Below are 22,589 nucleotides of genomic sequence, written 5' to 3'. Positions count from 1 at the left end.
GAGATGATAGATAGATAGATAGATAGATAGATAGATAGATAGATAGATAGATAATAGAAATGATAGACAGATATAGATTGATCAATGATAGATAGATAGATAGACAGACAGACAGACGGACGGACAGACAAATTAGACAGATGATAGATGATGGATGGGTGTATGGATGGATGGATAGATAGATAGAGATGATAGATTAGATAAATGATGGATGGATGGATGGATGGATGCATGGAAAGAGAGAGAGAGAGAGATTGGGGTGTCAAACTGGCAGCCCATGGGCCGGATGCATCATATGCAGGCCACGCCCACTCCAGCTCCACAAAGGAGAAAAATGTCATGATACAGTATGTCACATGAAGGCAACGTGACACGGTGGGTTTGACACCCGTGTGATAGATAGATAGATTTCCATCATATTTTTTTTATGGAAGAAGGTGGGAAGGAGCTGTTCTGCTGTAAATCTTGGCTCCCCAGACACTTAACTATTTATTCAGGAAATGAAACTTGGTAGAAGACTGTCAGGTATTCTTCAGCTAAATTTGTCTCTTAAAAAAGAACAAAGCCATAATATACACAAAATACTGCAGTAGGTGCTCCAGGGTTTAAAAGCTAAGGAATAATTTCTCTCCCCCACCCCACCACTCTCTCTCATCATGCTCTCATCTCTCTCTCTCTCTCTCTCTCTCTCTCTCTCTCTCTCTCTCTCTCTCTCTCACACACACACACACACACACACACACACACACACAAAACATATACATATCTTCTCTTTGACTTCATGGATACCACATGGTACAGGTAGTCTTTGACTTCTACTGTTCAAAGTTACGACGGCACTAAAATGACCGTTTTCCCATAACTGTTGCAGTATCCCCATGGTCATGTGATCAAAACTTCTGTCATAAATATGAGCCAGCTTGGCAACTGGCTCATATTTATGACGGTTGCAAGTCTCCCAGAGTCACGTGATCGCCTTTTGGCTTACTTATCAATTTCCTTATTATTGGTTTGTCATTGACTTTAACAACCGCGATGATTCATTTAACCAGGGTGGCTGGAAAATGGGGCTCAAGACTCACTTAACCACTGTCTCACTTAGCGACAGAAATGTTGGGCTCAGTTGTGGTCGTTAAGTGGAGAACTACCTGTACCATGTAGTATCCAAGGGTACATTATGTGGGATATTCCCTTTTTTTTTTTTTTTTAATTTGATTTATATGCCGCCCTTCTCCAGAGACTCAGGGCGGCTTACAATGTGCTCAGCAATAGCCTTCATCCTTTTGTATATTTATACAAAGTCAGCTTATTGCCCCCACAACTGGGTCCTCAATTTACCTACCTTAGAAAGGATGGAAGGCTGAGTCAACCTTGTGGGAGGTTATGTGGGAGACGGGCAAAAAGATACTGCTTAGAGAAGAGTTAAATTAAAACTCCTAGGAAAACAAGGATAGAGCTCGTCTTGTTGCCTGTCGGCCACCAGCCGCTCCAGCAGCCGAATCAGAGGAGGAGGAGGAGGCGTGGGAGTCAGGATCAGCATCAAGGCAACCTGGGAGCTCCGAGGAGGAAGAGGGAATGGAACTGGCAGAGAGAGCGACAGAGTCTGGGCTATCCGTCAGCCCTCAGATGGAGAGTCAACAGCCCCCAGGTCTGGCGGTGGCTGATGAGGAAGAGGAGGAACAGCTGGGCCCAGTGCCTGATGCGCAGATGTGCAGAAAGCAGAGGAGAGGAGAGCAATGGAAATCTATGGGCCGGTCCTTGGGATGGAAAAGCGACCGCTGCTAGTGAAGTCCCACCCTAGCTTTGGAGATAAAAGGCAGGGGGCAGAGACGAATAGGTGTGGCAGACAACTATTCCTCTCTCTGCCGGACAGACTTGTTAGCCTGCGGCGAGAGAGAAACTTTTTGCTGGCGCTCCTAATAAAGAAATCTTTGAGTTCACTTCAGAGGATTTGTCGTGTTTGGGGAGCTGGATCAGAACAGCCTGCAGCTGGAGGGTGGGCAGAGCAAGAGGCTCAGAAGAAATCCTCCCTAGTTTCTCAGGCTGTAAAGGAGACAGTGGGGTATTTGTATTTTTAGATCTTCAAGATGCTGTTAATGTAGCTTTGCATTAAAATAGATTTAGTTCATCTAGCCATATTTCCGGTCTGGTCTAGCGGGAGAGGCTAACAATATTTTCTAGGAAAGACACCAAATCATCCTGTCGCTTTGAATCTTGCCTTATAGCTTCCTTTCATATACAGATCGAAGTTTAAGTCCATCTTAAGTCCCGAAGGCTCACGGGATTTCGCTAAAAAAAAAAAGATTTCGGATACAGGGTCAAGCTCGGGAAAAAAAAAAGGCTATTTTTTTTTTTTGCTAAACATAATGCATCACAAACTACTTTCTTCCCGCCCCCAAAAAACCGATGCTGATAAATTCAACCCATTGCAGAAAAGAAATATGGATGCCTCAGAGACTGATTGTATAAGAAGAAAATTTTTAATCTTGTTTTTCATTAGTAACAAATCAGGAAGTGTACAAAACTGTGTGAATTTGTTTAAATCTTGACAGAATTAACATTTTGCCTTTGGGCAAATTAATTGCACGGTAAGGGGATAGTTCATCTTTTTTTTTTGGTGAGAAGTTCCTCAGAGGGTGTATGGGACACAAATACTGTGTAAAGCTACGGAACCCAGGCATGTTTCTTGGAAGTAAATCATACTGAAATAAATTAATCTTGACTCCTGGACAAAGTTGGGTGAGGTCAGAAAATATATTCAGTCAGCATTTCAAATATTTCTCCATAATCCCATCCGTTCTCTGCAGAGTTCATTAACAATTCATCCCAATTTCTTTTTTAAAAAATAAATAAATATAAAATAGCATAAGACTCTCTGAACTAAATATTTCATACTAGAGTTTAAGTTTATTTATTTGTCAAGCATATATAAGATTACAGGTAAAAAGTATAAACATAATTTGGATACATGAAAAGAGTAAGTAAAAGGGAATATTAGGACAGGAACGGTAGTGCACTTATGCATGTCCTTTATAGACCTCTTAGGAATGGGGTGAGGTCAACAGTAGACAGTTTAAGGTTAAAGTTTTGGGGGTTTGGGGAAGAAACTACAGAGTTGGGTAGTGCAGAGTTGGGTAGTGCATTCCAGGCATTGACCACTCTGTTGTTGAAGTCATATTTTCTGCAATCGAGTTTGGAGCGGTTTACCTTGAGTTTGTATCTATTATTTGCTTGTGTATTGTTATGGTTGAAGCTGAAGTAGTCATTGACAGGTAGGACATTGTGGCAGATAATTATATGTACTACGCTTAGGTCAGACTGAAGTCGGCGTAGTTCTAGGTTGTCTAAGCCCAAAATTTGGAGTCTGGTGGCATAAGGTATTTTATTGTGGTTAGAGGAATGGAGGACTCTTCTCAGTAAAATATCTCTGGACTCTCTCGATTGTCTTCATGTCCGATATGCAGTGCGGGTTCCAGACAGATGAGCTGTATTTAAGAATTGGTCTAGCAAATGTTTTGTATGCTCTAGTCAGTAGTACAACATTACCAGAGAAGAAGCTACGCAAGATTAGGTTAACAACTCTTAATACCTTTTTGGCAATGTTGTTACAGTGGGCTCGGGCACTTAGATCTTTAGAAATGAGTACTCCAAGGTCCTTGATAGAGTGAGGGTCATCTACAAGGTCATGCCCATCTAATTTGTATTTTATGTTTTGATTTTTTTTTTTTTTGCCGATGTGCAAGACAGAGCATTTGTTAATTGAGATTTGGAGTTGCCCCTTGCTAGACCAAACTGACACATAGTCAAGGTCTTTTTGAAAGGTAGTTGCATTGTCGGTGGTGTTGAATATTTTAACATCATCACGAAGAGAACACAGTTGCTTTTAATATGATCACAAAGGTCATTTATTTTAGTTTGATTTGATTTGATTTATTCAATTTGGATAACTCTTGACTCAAACCAACTCCAACTGAATTTCAGATTTGGGGTTTAGAATCTGTGATACATGAATGATTGGAAGAAAAACAACAACTTAGAACAAGACAATTATAGATTTCTTTGTGCCCTGTTTATTTGTTTTTAATGAGATTGAACTCCCCTTTAATGAGATTGAATTTCCCTTTCAGGATCACTCCACACTCCTTCAAGTTGGATTATTGTTTTTCTCCCTGTGCTATTGCCCCCAATATAAATTTATGTTTTCTACATTTTCATGCAACTTATAATTGCATGATGTGACAGATTTCTATGGGAATACATTTTGTTCGGAATGTATTTTTATGCAACAACTACAGTAGTATTCAGCCAGTAGATGGCAGTGCCTGCAAGTTTGGATCTAGGTTTATACTCTTATGTTCTTTCGTCCTAAGTAGAGTTTCCTGCTTCCTGCTGCAGTTAAGCAGTAAAGCACATGGTGACTGTACTCCTTGTTTGGTCTGTGGTGCTATACATAAACAGGATTTCTAACAATTTCTCTGAACAACTTCTGCTTCATTTGGAGAATTCTAAATCTACAAACTATAGCTATACCTGGTCCTAATCTCTCCAATCTACCCTTCCAATTCGTTGGGAAGAGCAGCTTCTTTTCACACATGACAGGGAGTAACCCTAGCTATGCTCTTATTATCCAACATGCCCTCAGATTTTTCATATACTATACCAGGGAGAGAGAAATTTATGGTAGCACCTCAGAGGGGAGTTCTATCCTTCATGCTTATGTCATTCATTTCCTGAAAACATCACTAGCTTATGATCCAGATATACGAGTTTTCATATGGAAATATTCCCAGATAATTGGGGGGAAAAACAACAACCCAATTTCAGTTCAGTCAGTCACAAAGGAACATTTGAGAAATGGCCATAAATGCAAAGTCTAAAGGAGGTTACGACAGGCTTCACAAAATGGTGGACCTAGAACAACGTCAGAAATCTAAGAATTTAGAGTCAATTTTTTTTATCAGGAAGTAATGAATCCTTGGAGGGACGCGGTGGCTTAGTGGCTAAAATGGTGAGCTTGTCGATCGAAAGGTCAGCAGTTCAGCGGTTCGAATCCCTAGTGCCGCGTAATGGGGTAAGCTCCCGTTACTTGTCCCAGCTTCTGCCAACCTAGCAGTTCGAAAGCATGTAAAAAATGCAAGGAGAAAAATAGGGACCACCTTTGGTGGGAAGGGAACAGCGTTCCGTGCGCCTTTGGCGTTTAGTCATGCCGGCCACATGACCACGGAGACGTCTTCGGACCGTGCTGGATCTTCGGCTTTGAAATGGAGATGAACACTGCCCCCTATAGTCGGGAACGACTAGCACATATGTGTGAGGGGAACCTTTACTTTTACTTAATGAATCCGTAAACAAAGCATTTCAGCAAGACAGTTTCTAGAAAAAGATTTATCTAGAAAAAGTATATTCAAATCCTCTTGTGTTTCCTTCTACTTCCCACCTTATATAACAGGTTTTCTCCTTTTCTCCAGCTGTCTTAAATCCATTTTCGCAACAGATTTACTACCGAGGTGTTTTTCACTGAGTGTGTGAGACCGGTTAAAGATTCTGCCACTATAGTTTATTTCTCCTCTGTAACATGACTTACTGCCTTCAGTTAAGTACTTTTAGTCGATGCATTTGGGTATAAAGAACATTAATATGCATGGCACAATGTGGCATCTGAATAATGGAACCAGTTGTTCTTATTTAAAGTTAAATATAGTCTCAAATTAGTGAAGTATCATTGCTTTGTTCCATCTCTGTAAAGATCCTTCATCTTAGCTGTGCCTCTACGGGTAATCCTTGACCTAAAACCATTCGTTTAGTGACCGTACAAAGTTACGACACCCATTGGTCTGAAATGGTGTAGGGCAGTGTTTCTCAACCTTGGAAGCTTGAAGATGGGTGGACTTCAACTCCCAGAATCCCCCAGCCAGCAGTGCTGGCTGGGGGATTCTGGGAGTTGAAGTCCACCCATCTTCAAGCTACCAAGGTTGAGAAACACTGGTGTAGGGTCTCCTACTTGAGTAGGGAGCTGGACTAGAAGACCTCCAAGGTCCTTTCTAGCTCTATTCTGATTGATTGAAGAATATGAGTAGTCTTCAAGTTGCAACAATTCATTTAGTGACTGTTTGAAGTTACAACGGCACTGGGAAAAATAACTTATGATCATTTTTCACACTGACGACCTTTGCAGCCTCCCCATGGTCACGTGATCAGAATTCATATTTATGACGGTCGCAGTGTCCTGGGGGTCACACAATCTTCTTTTTTGACCTTCTGACAAGCCAAGTCAATAGGGGGAAGCCAGGTTCGCTTAATGACTGCATCACCCACTTAACAACTGGAGAGATTTGCCTAATGATTGTGGTAAAAAAAAATTGGTCATAAAACAGTGCAAAACTCGCTTAGAAACTGCCCTGCGTAGGAATGGAAATGTTGGTCATAACCCAAGGATTACCATCTCTGGGTTCTTACATGGTCTCCAAAGTCCTTTCCCACTCTGTTATTCTGCTACTCTGTTCTACAGTTGGATTTTGAGGGAAATAAGGAAGTATCTTCCCGTTAACAGCTGAAAGAAAGAAAGAGAGAGAGAGAGAGAAAGAAAGAAAAAGGAAGGAAGGAAAGAAGGAAAGAAAGAAAAAGAAAGAAAGAGAAAGAAAGAAAGAAAGAAAGAAAGAAAGAAAGAAAGAAAGAAAGAAAGAAAGAAAGAAAGAAAGAGGAAGGAAGGAAGGAAGGAAGGAGAGAGAGAGAGAAGGAAGGAAGGAAGGAAGGAAGGAAGGAAGAAAAGAAAGAAAGAAAGAAAGAAAGAAAGAAAGAAAGAAAGAAAGTGGATAGCTGCACTCAGTTTTTAAGATAACTTCTCCCTTCATCCCTCTCGAATACAAACACAACTCAATTGTTCAAAATTTCTTTTTTCTTGATGAATGTTATACCTCTCCGTAGATTTATTTGCTGAAGTGCGATCTGTTGGCCGAAGCATAAATGTAAATGGACGAAAAATACTACTGCTGCTGACAGCTGTTCGTTTCGTTTCCTTCGGTATCCCAGAGATTATTTTAGCAGAAAAGGTACAGATGAATGTTGGCTCAAAATGGATTATTAATATTATTATAATCATAGTGACAGATGGAAGACATCATCATAATCGGCAATAATTTAGAGAATGAGGCATTTTGGCATTGCTTGCATTTATTCCCGAATAAACATGCAGATAATGGACAATAGGCAAAGACCCAGCTCTTCCTTCCTCCCCGGTGGTTAGAATGCAGTATTGCAGGCTAATTCTGCCGACTGCCAGCAGTTCGATTCTCACTCACTCAAGGTTGACTCAGCCTTCTGTCCTTCCAAGGTCGGTAAAATGAGGACCCAGATTGTGGGGGGCAACAGGCTGACTCTGTAAACCACTTAGAGAGGGCTGCAAAACACTGTGAAGCAGTTTATAAGTCTAAGTGCTACTGCTATCTTTATATTTAACGTTATTTTAGAATGCGTGCATTTAAATAAACATTTGCATGTATTTTGCAAGAGAAAGAATGTGAAGCAGATTAGTTGCAGGGAAATTGCTTTTGGTGATAACTGCAGCCCAAACCCCAATCCTGAAAGAACATCATCTTACAGTAGTGGCCAAAATTGTGGAAACCTTTTGGGGAAAGTGCATTTTCTAAAACTAGCTAATACCACCACTTTTTTTTTAGAGTAGTACCATAAAGTTATATATCAATGGAAAGATAATGTAATCAAGAATGTCATGCAATAACTTTGATGAAGGATTTGCTATTAGAATAGCAGTTACAGTATAAAGAAGAAAAGTGAAACACGTAGAAAAAACAAGAGATACAAAAATTATCACCGTAGAAAAAAACGAGAGATACAAAAATGATCACCGTGTCAGTTAATACTTAGTGGGGTAACTTTTAGCATGAATGACGGCCTTACAACGTCTTCCCATGGAGTAAACCAAGTCTTTGAGTTCTGCAGCTGTTCTAATGTGAAACCAAGATTGAATGATGGCTTCTATTAACTGGGTTTTATTGCTGGGTTGCTTTTGACTAACAAGTTTCTTTAGTTGGCTCCATAGATTTGAAACTGGGTGAAGGTCTGGGCTATTCCCAGGCCATTCCAGCAGTGGAATAGGATTATTAGTATTAACTGACGTGATAATTTTTGTATATCTTGTTTTTTCTACGGCGATCATTTTTGTATCTCTCGTCTTTTCTACGTGTTTTCTTCTTTCTACTGTAATTGCTATTCTAATAGCAAATCCTTCATAAAAGTTATTGCATTACATTCTTGATTCAATTATCTTTCCATTGATATATAATTTTATGGAACTACTCCAAAAAAAAACAAAAAAAAAGTGGTGTTATGAGCTAGTTTTAGAAAATACAATTTTGGCTACTACTGTATTTTGGGCATACATTTCAGAATAAAAGAGAGTCAGAAGACAAGAGGAAATCGGATTTTTATAAATAATTGTTGTGGCTCCGTTACCTGAGCCTGTGTCATCGGCAGGAGAGGACTCCAAGAGTGAAGGAGAGGAGTTGGCAAGGCCTCCCTCTCCAGGACCCTCCTCTCTGGCAATGCCTTCGGTGTCTGCCGAAGGGCAAGAGATAGGGCCGGGGCCAAGCACATCCACGCAGCCACAGGTGGACTGTGATGAGGGTAATGAGTCTTGGCTGGATCCTCGGCAGCATCGCAGAGATAAGCGCGCGCAACAGAAGAAAAGGCGTGCCAGACATTAGGCTGAGTCACTGGACCACACCCCACAGGATATAAAAGGGGATGAAGTGTCCATTCAGACTCTGTGACTGCCAAACTAACTACTATCGAGTCACACTGCATCTTTGGAAACAACATTATCGGCCTTGGATTTATTTTACGAACTGGACAATTCTTGACTGTGGGTATTTTGTTTATTGAGTAAAAGTTCTTGGCAAGCAGCTACTGGGTTGCTGCCAAGCGTCTTATCGGAAGAATTGGTTGTCTGCCAGTTTATTTAACCCCCGGCTGTATGTTTGTGTGTGTGCCCCATTTAAGTGATTCATGGTTATAATATTTGGCCTCATTGAGCTCTTCAAACAATCAGCATAGAGCTGGAAGGGATCTTGGAGGTCTTCTAGTCCACCCCCTACTCAAGCAAAAGGCATTTTTCTGTATTGTTTTGTTTTTCCCTGTGTCTTGCTTTTGAGCCACCTAACATGGTAAACAGTCTTACAAAATTCAAACATTTACCTTGTTTCCCCGAAAAAAAGACCCTGTCTTATATATATATTTTTTCTGAACCCTGAAATAAGCTCTTGGCCTTATTGCCATGCACTCAAAAGCCTTATTGGGCTTATTATGAGGAGATGTCTTGTTTTGGGGAAAACAGGGTAAAAAAAGTCTCTTTTGTGATGTTTGGTTGGCCCCACAACATGAATTACGCACAGTTGTAATTTTGGGTTGTTACGAATGAAGTTTGATATCTACCGTGATTCAATCCCCTCTCGTTACTGAAGCTGAGATGAGGAAAGGCAGAAATTTAACGGCGGGCTTTGGAGCAGTACCACAATTAAATCTGAACAGGATTTTCAGGCATGTGAGTGTATGCTGTTTTATACCTTTTATACCTCTATAATATAGTCATAGTTTATGTGTGTGTGGTTTAGAATAGAATAGAATAGAATAGAATAGAATAGAATAGAATAGAATAGAATAGAATAGAATAAAGAAAATATGGAATGGAATGGAATGGAGTGGAGTGGAGTGGAGTGGAGTGGAGTGGAATGGAGTAGAGTAGAGTAGAGTAGAGTGGAGTGGAGTGGAGTGGAATGGAATGGAATGGAATGGAATGGAATGGAATAGAATAGAATAGAATAGAATAGAATAGAATAGAATAGAATAGAATAGAATAGAATAGAATAAATGGAGTGGAGTGGAATGGAATGGAATGGAATGGAATGGAATAGAATGGAATGGAATAGAATAGAATAGAATAGAATAGAATAGAATAGAATAGAATAGAATAGAATAGAATAGAATAGAATAGAATAGAATAGAATAGAATAGAATTCTTTATTGGCCAAGTGTGATTGGACACACAAGGAATTTGTCTTGGTGCATACGCTCTCAGTGTACATAAAAGAAAAGATACGTTCATCAAGAATCATAAGGTACAACACTTAATGATAGTCGTAGGGTACAAATGATACAAGCAACAAAATTATAAACCATTAGAGAGCATTTCACCGAGGCAGCCTTCGGCGGCGCCATCTTGGATCAGGTTTTTTTAGAAATGTTTTGTGTCGTACTCCTTTGTAAAATGGCAAAGTGGATTTTATGGATGATACGAAGATATTTACAATACGAACAGATTTTGTCCATTGCGTTGAAACTCAGGTTTCCTGAGACCTATTAAGCAGAAAGATTTTGTTTGTACTTTTCAAGCAGTTGATATTATTATCATCCAAGGAATATATGGGTTTTCAAACAATGAAGTCTCTTGAAAATGTACTTGAACAGACATGAAAAGCGGGCCAAAAAAAAAAAAAGAGAGAGAGTTTATGGCCACAATTTTTATACCGACATTCCATGTAAAAACTCCCTCGTCTATCTGTAGCCAGAGATTAAAAGCCGCAGATATTTTGTTAAAATTTGGGAAATACCTTTGTTTTCCCTCAGGCTAAATTCCATGTAACATCTGTAATTACCATTTCTCCAAAACCATAATTTTATGTCCTTCAATTATGAGTCCTTGAAAGAAAATCCTGCAATGCTTTGGCAAAGTTAATCAGAGTCCAGCTTTATGTATATCTCTAGCAGAGTGTTAGATTATGAGCCTTGGTGGCGCAGCAGACTAAAGTGCTGTTAACTAGCACCAGCTGCCTGCAATTACTGCAAGTTCGAATCTCACCAAGCTCAAGGTTGACTCAGCCTTCCATCCTTGCGAGGTAGGTAAAATGAGGACCCGGATTGTGGGGGCAATAAGCTGACTTTGTAAAAAATAGAACACCGCTTTGGGGGGGCGAAAGCCCTACTAAGCAGGTCTATACAAAAGTATGAAGGCTATTGCTTAACGCATTGTAAGCCCCCCTGAGTCTCCGGAGAAGGGCGGCATATAAATCGAACCAATAAATATGCTAGAAAAGTGATGGCTAACCTTTTTGCCGTCACGTGCCAAAAGTGAGGAGAGCGCCGGGGGGGGGCATGTGTGCCCACTCCCATAATTCAATGTGCCCTGCCTCCCACGCATGCGCATGGGACCCCCTGCACTCCCCCCGCTTTTGGCACATGATGGCACAGTGGGCCCAGTAGGCCCGTTTTTTTGCTCTCCCCAGGCTCCAGGGACTTTCTAGGAGCCTTGGGAGTTTGAAAATGATCTCCCCCCCCCCAGAGGCCCTCCGGAGTTTCCCAACTTCCGGTGGGCTCAGAAGGCCCAAAAATCAGCTGGCTGGTGCGCACATGCACGCTGGAGCTGAGCTAGGGCAATGCTCGCGTGCCCACCGATATGGCTCCGTGTGCCACAGGTTCGCCATCCCAGTGCTAGAATCTCGGCTGCCAAAATAATGGGAATTAAAAAGAACCGATTACTTTTTGCGATTTGATTGGATTGGATTGGATTGCATTACTCCTTTAATCGCAACAAGTTGATAACTCTTATTTAATCCGTTGCACTTGGCTACTTCAGGTTTTTGAAGTCTCTCTGTTTGTTCTTAATTACTCTTAGATCTTCATAAGGTTCTAGAATATAGGTAGTCCTTGATTTACGACCACAATTGAGCCCAACATTTCTGCTGCTAAGCAAGACATTTGTAAAGTGAATGTTGTAAAGTGAATGTTTTATGACCTGTCTGGCTACAAATTGTTAAGTGAATCGCTGCCCTTGCTAAATTAGTCACACCGTTGTTAAGTGAATCTGGCTTTCCCATTGACTTTGCTTGTCAGAAGGTCGCAAAAGCGGATCACTTGACCCCGGTACAATGCAACCATCATTAATCTGAGTCAGTTGTCAAGCATCTGGAGGTAAATCACGTGATCATGGTCATAAGTATGAAAAATGGTCATAAGTCACTTTATTTCAGTGATGTTGTAACTTTGAATGGCCCCTAAGCGAATTGTTGTAAATTGTTGCATAGATAGGTAGTCCTCGACTTACAACAGTTCATTTAGTGACCGTTCAAAGTTATAACATCACTGGAAAAAATGACTTATGACCGTTTTTCACCTTTACCACTGTTGCAGCCTCCCTGTGGTCATGTGATGAAAATTCAGACCCTTGGCAACCGACTCATATTTATGACGTGATCCCCTTTTGTGACCTTCTGGCAAACAAAATCAAGAAGGAAACCTTGATTCACTTAATAACAGTGTGACTAACTTAACAACGGCAGTGAATCGCTTAACAGTGACAAGAGAGGTTGTAAAATGGGTCAAAGCTCACTTAAGAAATGTCTCGCTTAGCAACATAAATTTTGGGCTCAATTGTGGTTGTAACCCGAGGACTACCTGCAGTTGCAACATCAAGTCATTGTTTTTGTAAATTTGTATAGTGGGGCCTGAATGCTACACTTTTTCTTCCCGTTCTAGCAATTATTTTTATCTTCCAGTTGCAAATTTCTTCCTTTATGATGGGTGGAGTTTAACCAGGGGTGGGATTCTACCGGTTTGGACCAGTTCTGGCGAACCGGTAGCTCCGACTAGAAGTGAACCGGTAGTTTTGATGATCAGCTGGGAGCGAACCGGTTCTCTCTGACGATCCTCTGGGCCCGCCCGCCCGCCACTGCGTTTTACTTACTTTTATCTTCGCAGCTGATTAGCGTGGCATAAAGGATTGCCACGTCTCAGCTGTTTTAATTCCCTAGCACTAACACGGAAGGTGATACTTTGTTGAACTGTGCACGTGCGCGCAGCGTGCGTCTGGTGCCGGCTTGCAATCACCGAACGGTTGTTAAACCGGAAGGATCCCACCACTAAGTTTAACTTTGGTTATGGCAGAACTTATCCATATATGGAGCACTATGCATTACAAGAAAGCTAAGATGTTTGTGCTTATTTCATGGAGCTTTGAGTTGGGATTATGCTTGAGCCCGTATCATAAAACTCCCTAAACATGGTTTTATGGACAACAGTCCTTCCAATATTTTTCCAGTTTTATCTGTATTTTTCCAGGTGGAAAACGCAGGATAACAGCCCTCTTCCAGCCCTCGGAAGTCCTGAGCAGTGGTAAGGCTCCCTATCTAATAATATATTTTTTTGTTTTGTGTTGAATAAATGAGATATCCAATATGGGGAGAGAATAGCCATCCTAATTTATCTTTAATTGTCAAACTTTTATGTTACTCCACCTGGTCCTTTTCTGAGTATCAAGGTCGCTAAGAAAATTCAAACATGCCCACATCAGATGACCCAAATTCGATCTTGCATCATTATCCTCGGACACGTATATTTGCCTTCGCACCCACCTCTGTTCTTTAACCGTCCGACAATCTCATGTTCATAAAATTTTATGACAGAAACAGGCCAGTTCACTTAGAAATTAATAAAGAGGTATGGACAGTGGTGAGTTTCAAATAATATAACAACTGGTTTGCTCAGGGTCAGGTTGGCTGTCGTGGGAGGCATGACCCGTCCCGTTGTCAGGGTTCCGATGGATGCCCTAATTAATTCATGAGCCTTGAGCCAGATTTCAAAAGAAATCCAGTTATTTATTAGGAGCAACATGGCATGTACCCAAGTGAAGTCAGCTCTGCCCCACATAATTTACGGTCCAACTATGACCCTGTTTTCCCTCTCCTCCCAGGGTGTGTCATAAATCACATTCTCCAATGGAGCACTTTCGCGGGCTGTAGAAAACACACCTCTCCTGCTGGCTCTGGTAATCTGGGATATAATCTGGAAAAAGGTATGCATGGAATGTGCTTCTGGTCATGGCAGCCGAGCTGCTCAATCAGTTCCTCCCCCCTCTTGCCTATGGCAATGCTTTACGAGTTGACACCCGTCCTCCAGCTCTGCCGCACATGCGGGACGAGCCTGTCACACATGCGGGACGAGTCTCCCGCAACCGCCAACCTGACCCTGGGCGAACTGGTTTTTCAATTTTCATCCTTTGCCAAAAGGCTATTTCCAAGGGTGCTTGTCTGCATGTTGGCCTCGCGGCTGTTTCAGCCTTCTGGATGTGGCTCCTTTAAGAGGCAAGGTTACTAAGGAACGAGGACGGGGGGGTTACCATAGAGACAAAGAGTTGATGCTCCCGAGACCTCACGCGGGAAGGTGAAGAATTGCGGGGAAGTGGAGGGAGGCATTTCTCCCCCCCCCGGTGGAGCTGCTTGCAGGGGGTTTTGGTCAGTCTGCGGGCAAAAGTGAGAGGGCAGAGGAATTAAGTTGGTAGCATGATCAAAGCTGGGCCCAATGTAGGGGTTAGTTTGGCCCATCAAATTATTACCACCACCACCACCCACTATCAAAGTGGATCCTGGGCGCTGCGCTGCAATGGAGAAATGGGCAACAGAGCAGCTGGCATGAGGAAAGGAGGAGGGAAATCTGCCTCCTCCTTCCCTCATGCTGGCCACTCTGTTGCCCGTTTCTTCATTGCCGTGCAGCGCAGCACACAGGATCCACTTTGATAGATGGGTGGGTAATTTAACAATCAGTTCTCTCAAACCGGTGCAAACCGGCTGAATCCCACCAGGGTACGTAAGCATAATGCATTCATGCAGGTAGTCCTCAACTTCTGACCACAATTGTGCCCAAATTTGCGAAGTGAGACATTTGTTCAGTGAGTTTGGCCCCATCTTGCGATCTTTCTTGCCACTGTTGTTAAGTGAATCACTGCAGTTCTTAAATGAGCAACACGGTTGTTAAGTGAATCTGGCTTCTCCGGTGACTTTGCTTGTCTGAAGTTTTTTAGCTGTTTAATTATTGATGAGATTTATGTCCTGGGCACCTTTAATTGAACTAATTGTTTTAATTACATTTTGTTTTGTGGTTTTCTGTAAGAAATGGTTACAACAGATATTTATTCTTTAATATTTTATCATGCAATATAATATTGGCCCATTGCTTAGACTGCACTGCTTAATTGCTTTCCTTACCCATCTGGTTATTTAAACGATAGCTTGCTTACTCACACGTTTTTCATCTTTCTCAGACTTTTCGCTTCTATTTTTCATGTTAAATAAACTTTGGTATCCCAAATTAAAAAAGATATACTGCATGGCCTTAAATGCATGACTAACATATCGCTTCCAATCGTGTATCTGGATTCATAGATCTTGATTCTTCTCATAAATATTGTTTGAAATAAATTTGGGTTTTGTGGAAGATGTTTAATATGCCAAAAAAAGCTACTAATTAAAGTCAGGAAGCTTAATAAAATTTTACAGGATTACATACAATTATCTATTTTCCAAATGTGATACATAACAGATGCATTTTGTTTTGGGGGACCTTCTTCATTTTCTAACTATATTAAAATAATCACCAAGATTTTAATATATATATATAACGCTTTAAACGGAGAATTTTCTCTAAGTTTTGGAATTCTATATAGGTAGCTGATGCAAATAATTTATGGTTTACTACAGTGCTGAAAACCATTTTTTTTACTACCGGTTCTGTGGGCATGGCTTGGTGGGCATGGCTTGGTGGGCATGGCAGATTCTGCAAAATCTCCATTCCCACCCCACTCCAGGGGAAGGATACTGCAAAATCCCCATTCCCTCCCCACTCCTGGGGGAAGGATATTGCGAAATCTCCATTCCCACTCCACTCTGGGACCAGCCAGAGATGGTATTGACCAGTTCTCCAAACTACTCAAAATTTCCGCTACCGGTTCTCCAAACTGCTTAAAATTTCCGCTACCGGTTCTCCAGAACCTGCTGGATTTCACCCCTGGTTTACTAGTCATATCAAAAATCTTCCCCATCAGTTTCTTCTGCTTAATTAACATCTTCTCCAAATAACTTTTCCTTATCTATCAATTTTACATATTACATCAGCCTTTCTGATTTGATTTAATCGTGATGTTACCTTGATGTGTATTGAACAATTGCACAATTTCAGGACTGTCACTAAACATTTTTTTCCTCCGTTTAGGTGGTTTGGGGATAAGCTTGCATCCATAGTACAAATGCCATCCATTCCCACCATTTATTTTGAAATAAGTCCCTTGATATAACTACAACCTCGGTACTCATCGTTAATTGCTCCCAGGAAGTACAATGAGTAACAAAAATGATGAGTAACAAACACATTTTTCTCATAAGGAATAATGTAGTGAATATGTGAGTCACAAGGCAGCCAACACTGAGAAGTTCTGGCTTGTGGGTTGAGTACTAAACAAATGATGAGTATCGGGGCAAAATTTTTGTGTCAATATGCATTGAGTACCAAATTCGATGAGTTTTAAAGCAGTTGAGTTCCAAGGTACTACTGTAGAGGGTGGATGCAGAATTTCCCTGGATTAATTATTTGTGAGGCAAAAATTATCTCTGATCGGATTAACATTTGATAATAAAATATGCCTGTAGGTGGATCTTTTTAAAATATTTCAGCAACTTTGTTTTTAGCCATAATGGGGAAATCAACGCAAAATCATTTTTGGCTTCCATCTTGGGTTTTTTTTTTTTATCTCGAAAACACCATTATAATTGTAGTCAAAGAGATACTGGCACCGTTTTTCCATAATACAGGTAGTCTTCAACTTACAAAGTTCATTTAGTGACCATTCGGAGTTACAATGGCACTGGAAAAAGTGACCATTTTTCACACTTATGACCATTGCGGCATCCGCATGTTTACGTGATTTACATTAGGATGCTTGACAACCGACTCACATTTATGACCGTTGCGGTATCCCGGGGTCATCTGATCCCTTTTTGCGACTTTCTGACAAGCCAAGTCAATGGGGAGCGCAGTTTCATTTAACATCTATGTTACTGTTCTGCCCCAGCTATGGACCCCAAAGAACGTAGCGCACACAAAGTCCGTTCAAACCTTAGTTTACTGAATAAACTAAGGAGGCAGCAATAGATTGGGGGTGAGGCCAAATAAAAGATAAGAATAGTGCGGGGAGTGGATGAGGGGAGCGGGGAGATGGGGGGCAGAACCGGTTCGGTGATGTCATATCGTCACTGCTACCGGCTTGGCCAAACCGGGCTGAACCGGGAGGAACCCATCATTGGTACAACCCATCACTGGTACAGCCGTCTGAAAGATAGTGGTTTCTGACTCTTTTCTTAGTAATTTTCAAGCTAGGGCAAACAAACTCTCTTTTTTTGACTGACAGAGCCTTTATTGAAAACAATTGTTTCCTTAGCAAATAATACAAATGACAAAATGTATAGATTCCCCTGTCTTTAAACAAACCCGAATGTATTTGTGTAACACATCCGATGCTCACAACAGAGACAGGGAGGGAGAAGTATGAACTAATGTTGCCGTTGTGTTATTTATCAGATTTGTACGTGGTGAAATTCCTCACCTGGAAAAATTGTGGTTCTTTTTTCTGTTTGGACAGTTCATTAAGCTGCCAAGTTTTGCCATATCTTTCTTAGCACATTTGTGCCCTCTGTGCCTGATATAAAGGAGAGACAGTCGCCCCAAAAAACAAAAAAACACACACCTCCACAGATGTTTTGGTAACAAATGTTTACCATCTTCCTTCTGTATTCCACCTGGATCCTTTTTTAAAAAAAAAAAAAATTACTCACGGAGAGGAACTCAACCATTCCTAGAAATAATGAAGCTCATTATTTAAGTCCTTTTGTTAGTTTCTGTGCATTAACGTAGCCTGATTGTAAACACCTTTCCTTCAGCACTTCTGGCTAGAAAACGAAAAAAGGAAGGCAAACTCATTACAATGAGGCTTGGGACTCATTGTCCTGAGGCTCAGGACAAGGTAGGAACTGTGCAAAGTATTCTTCTGCATTGCCAGTTTGCTACAGAACCTGGAAATGCTCTAATTACCCCACTCCTGACTAGAAAAACAGGATGCAACCACAAACAGCATAAGCAATTTCTATTTTCTGACATCGGCCCTGAAATAACACAAGAGGTGGCCAGATTTTGCTTGGCGGCGGCACAAGATCAGGCAAAGAACAATTAAGAGCAATTGAAGCTACAGTAGCGGCCAAAATTGTGGAAACCTTTTGGGAAAAGTGTATTTTCTAAAACTGGCTAATAATACCACTTTTTTGGGGGACTAGTACCATAAAATTATATATCAATGGAAAGATAATTGAATCAAGAATGTAATGCAATAACTTTTAGGAAGGATTTGCTATTGGAGTAGCAGTTATAGTATAAAGAAGAAAAGTGAAACATAAGAAAAACGAGATAGACAAAAAATTATCACCATAGAAAAAATGAGATATACAAAAATGATCACCATGTCAGTGAATACTTCGTTGGGTAACCTTCAGCATGAAATACGGCCTTACAACGTCTTCCCATGGAGTGAACCAAGTCTTTGAGTTCTGCAGCTGTTCTCATGTGAAACCAAGATTGAATGATGGCTTCTATTAACTGGGTTTTATTGCTGGGTCACTTCTGACTAACAAGTTTCTTTAGTCGGCTCCATAGATTTTCAATTGGGTGAAGGTCTGGGCTATTCCCAGGCCATTCCAGCAGTGGAATAGGATTATCTTGAAACTCCAAAAACAAAAAGTGAGGTTATTAGCCATCAAACCTAACTTTCCTTTCTCCTGCCACTTGTAATAAACTTTAGTACCCCTTATTGGATTAGACTTCAGTTCCAGGAAGGAAAGACACAAGTCTTATTTTTAAAAGTGTATGATTTATGTTATACTATTATTATTATGTTATTATAAAAGCTTGTTTACTGTGAATTATAATATGCTATGTTAGATATAATCACTATTTTGTGTCTTGTCGTTCTGAGGAACTTTTGTTGACTTTCTTAAATGCAACACATACATTACTTATCTTTGATTTAATTCCATTCTGTTGCTGTTTTTAATTTGAATACTCCTCTCTCTCTCTTTTTCTCTCTCTTTCTGAATCTCTCTCTCTTTCTCTTTCTCTCTCTCTCTCTTTCTTTCTCTCTCTGTCTTTTTCTCTCTCTCTCCATCCCTCTTCCTCTCTTTCTCTCTCTCTCTTTCTCTCTCTCTCTTTCTCTTTCTCTCTCTCTTTCTCTCTCTCCCTCCCCCTCTCTTTGAAAGGTTTGAGTGATTGTTGTCTTTCCTGCCCTAAATCTTTCCTACTAATTCCTTAATTTTCCATTTCTGAAACAGCATGTTTCTTCTTAAGCATTGCACTTCTTAACAAATATCAACTTAATTTGTAATGCTTATGCTGAATCCTGCTGTTTGTGGCACATTAGCATTATTGTAAAATACAGTAAATTACGTGCTGTGTTTTTAGATTTTAGAGCTAAGTAGTAAATGGGAGAAACGAGTCTAATTATCCTTTATTGCTGGAAAATAGCTGTCACATATTAAATTACCTAACAGTCTGGTAAACTGGGAGCTGAAATAAACCTCTTCTCTTCTCTTCTCTTCTCTTCTCTTCTCTTCTCTTCTCTTCTCTTCTCTTCTCTTCTCTTCTCTTCTCTTCTCTTCTCCTCCCCTGCCCTCCCCTCCCTGCTATTTTTCAGAGAAGTATGTTAGGAACACGGTGGTTCAGTGGCTAAGATGCTGAGCTTGTCAATCAAAAGGTTGGCAGTTCAGCGGTTCAAATCCCTAGTGCCGCGTAATGGGGTGAGCTCCAGTGACTTGTCCCAGCTTCTGCCAACCTAGCAGTTCGAAAGCCCGTAAAAAGTGCAAGTAGAAAAATAGGGACCACCTTTGGTGGGAAGGGAACAGCGTTCCATGCGCCTTTGGCATTTAGTCATGCTGGCCACATGACCACGGAGACGTCTTTGGACAGCGCTGGCTCTTCGGCTATGAAACGGAGATGAGCACCGCCCCCTAGAGTCGGGAATGATTAGCACGCATGTGCAAGGGGAACCTTTACTTTCCCCTTTATGTTAAATAAAAAAAGATTATTCCATGAAGGCTGATTAATTTATATGTACCTGGCAGGAAGTGTTTAAAAATTGTAGTGTTGTTTTATGATCCAAAGGAGAGGAAATACCAGCTGTGAAGTATTCTTACATAGTTCTCAGCTATCTACATTTCAATTCAGTCCTGTTAGGAGACATCCATCAAATTTTTACCCCATGTTTTATTTATCGCAGATCTTTTATCATATTCATATTTGACAGACTACTGACTGACAGTCTCAGATACCAAGAACTCTGATACAGGAATGATATGTTCATCCATCACTAGTTTCGTAGAAGTCAAATCTGCAAGATCGGCTCTGACTGCTTGGGGAAAAAAAAGTCTAGATATATAGTCTTAACAATCTGCTTTTTCATAGCTTGGAAGATGATGCAGAAACATGCTTAATTAACTAATTAGGTCAAAGTAAAAGGGGAAATTGTGCAGTCTGGCTAGGGGAAGACAGGGGTATTCTCAAACCAAGAATAAAAAGCAAATGAAGAAGAAAGTAAACAAATATTAATTCTGTACCAGTGGTGAAATTTTGCCAGTTCTGTCTCGCTCGCATGAGCTAGTAGCGCCGGTGGCACTCAGTTCAGCGAACTGGTAGCGCCGGCAGCCCGGATGTTGTTACTTCCTGGTTTTAACCCTCTTTGCATGCGCAAAGCCTTCTGTACATGCTTAGAGGGTCAAAAATAGGACGTGACGATGGTGCACGCACTTCCGAACCAGTAGGGAAGGTAAGTAGATTTCACCCCTGTTCTGTACCCTGATATATCATATAGAATAGAATAATAACTTTATTGTCACTTTGAATGTACACTAATCGGCATACATTAAAATGAAATTTCATTGTATACAGCTCTCAAAGGGTCACACCTCCAATATACACTACATAATATAACAGAATAAATAGATAAATACAGATAAATACAGTGTCTACTTCAGATATATACCTGTACATGGCGAGTTTACCAGATAGATGGCATAGGGAACAAAGCAATTTCAGAATCAGGTAGTCCTGCTACAAAAACATTGAAACCTCCTCCCAAAGGGGAGCAACAGAAACAGGCCATAATTTGGGTGTGTGGGGGATCTCTAACAATGCTTCGAGGTCTAAACACATAGCGCTTATAAGCAGTATCCTGAATAACAGGAAGAGAGCTTCTTATGATCTTCTTGGTTGTCCTTACCACTCTCTGTAGGGACTTTCTATCTGAGGTACTGCTGCCACCAAACCAGACATATTTGATATGTCACATAACAAGACAAACTCTAAGTATCAGAATACAGCTTGTAATGGGGAAGAAATTTAGGGAAAGCAGTAATTAGAAGCAATTTGAACATTTATAAATATTTTTCTGCAACCATTGGTTGGGAACAAAGGGGCAGATTTAAGAGCTCAGCATTGTTCTTACTGATTTTTTTCCCAATTCTTCTTTATTTTATTTTTTTTAAAAATTGGTCTTTTCTTTCACTTTACATGATTATATGTGTTTATTTTTTGGAAAATGACAAATAGTGCTGACATCAATTTCAATATTGAAATTTAAGTTATGACTGAGATTTTTAGTTCTTTCTTAATATGATATAATGAAACTAGCTCTCTAGTACAATTTAATTGATGAATTGACAGAATTCCATAATACATATTTAATTGATGAAATGACAACATGTATTGCATGGAACTTTATATATTATGAGCTGTGGTTGCAACAATAAAACTAACATAACATAGCTAACTGATACTGTATTTATTAGCATAAATGTTATGATACTTATGAATCCTTTGCTTATTTATTGATATTAAATTCTTCATCCAAGATCATTTTCTAATTTCTTTTTATTCTTTAATAGTTACTTATCCTGTCTTTTTAAAACTATTAAACATAAGTAAATTTTAATTAAACAATTAATTAAAATATTTATGTAAACATACCTGCTAATGCTATCAGACCAAAAATTTAATTTAATAAAAACAAAAAACAAAAAAAACAAAAGATGATCACAAAGACAATTAGGGAGGTTCTTTTGAACTGAGTATTCTACAGTAGTGGCCAAAATTGTGGAAACCTTTTGGGAAAAGTTTATTATTGAGGTTTGATGGCTAATAACACCACTTTTTCTTTCTTTTCTTTTCTTTTTTTTCTTTTTTTTTTTTTGGAGTTTCAAGATAATCATATTCCGCTGCTGGAATGGCCTGGGAATAGCCCAGACCTTCACCCAATTGAAAATTTATGGAGCTGACTAAAGAAACTTCTTAGTCAGAAGCGACCCAGCAATAAAACCCAGTTAATAGAAGCCATCATTCAATCTTGGTTTCACATTATAACAGCTGCAGAACTAAAAGACTTGGTGCACTCCATGGGAAGACGTTGTAAGGCTTTAATTCCATATCTCGTTTTTTTCTACGTGTTTCACTTTTCCTGTTTATACTGTAACTGCTACTCTAATAGCAAATCCTTCATGAAAGTTATTGTATTACATTCTTGATTCAATTATCTTTCCATGGATATATAATTTTATGGTACTACTCCAAAAAAAAGTGGTATTATTAGCTAGTTTTAGAAAATACACTTTTCCGAAAAGGTTTCCACAATTTTGGCTACTGCTGTATATAGATGTTGT

The 22,589-nt window shown here is 40.1% G+C and overlaps 1 protein-coding gene across 18 annotated transcripts in view; it reads left to right on the top strand.

The window, feature by feature from the left end:
* Positions 1-22,589, top strand: part of MAGI2 (membrane associated guanylate kinase, WW and PDZ domain containing 2) — a 630,648-nt gene that overhangs the window by 45,647 nt on the left and 562,412 nt on the right. For 13 of the 18 annotated variants that reach the window (XM_087873381.1, XM_087873380.1, XM_087873382.1 and 10 more), the window contains exon 2: positions 13,129-13,182. The exons of the other annotated variants lie outside the window; for them this stretch is intronic. In XM_087873381.1, coding sequence (XP_087729507.1) covers positions 13,129-13,182 — 54 coding nt within the window. The remainder of the gene's footprint in view (positions 1-13,128; positions 13,183-22,589) is intronic. 18 annotated transcript variants of the gene reach the window in all.

This window comes from Pantherophis guttatus, chromosome 7, assembly GCF_059756535.1.
Source record: "Pantherophis guttatus breed Tessera chromosome 7, ASM5975653v1, whole genome shotgun sequence".
In the NCBI taxonomy this organism is placed as follows: Eukaryota; Metazoa; Chordata; class Lepidosauria; order Squamata; family Colubridae; genus Pantherophis; species Pantherophis guttatus.
This window is presented reverse-complemented; position numbering and strand designations above follow the sequence as displayed.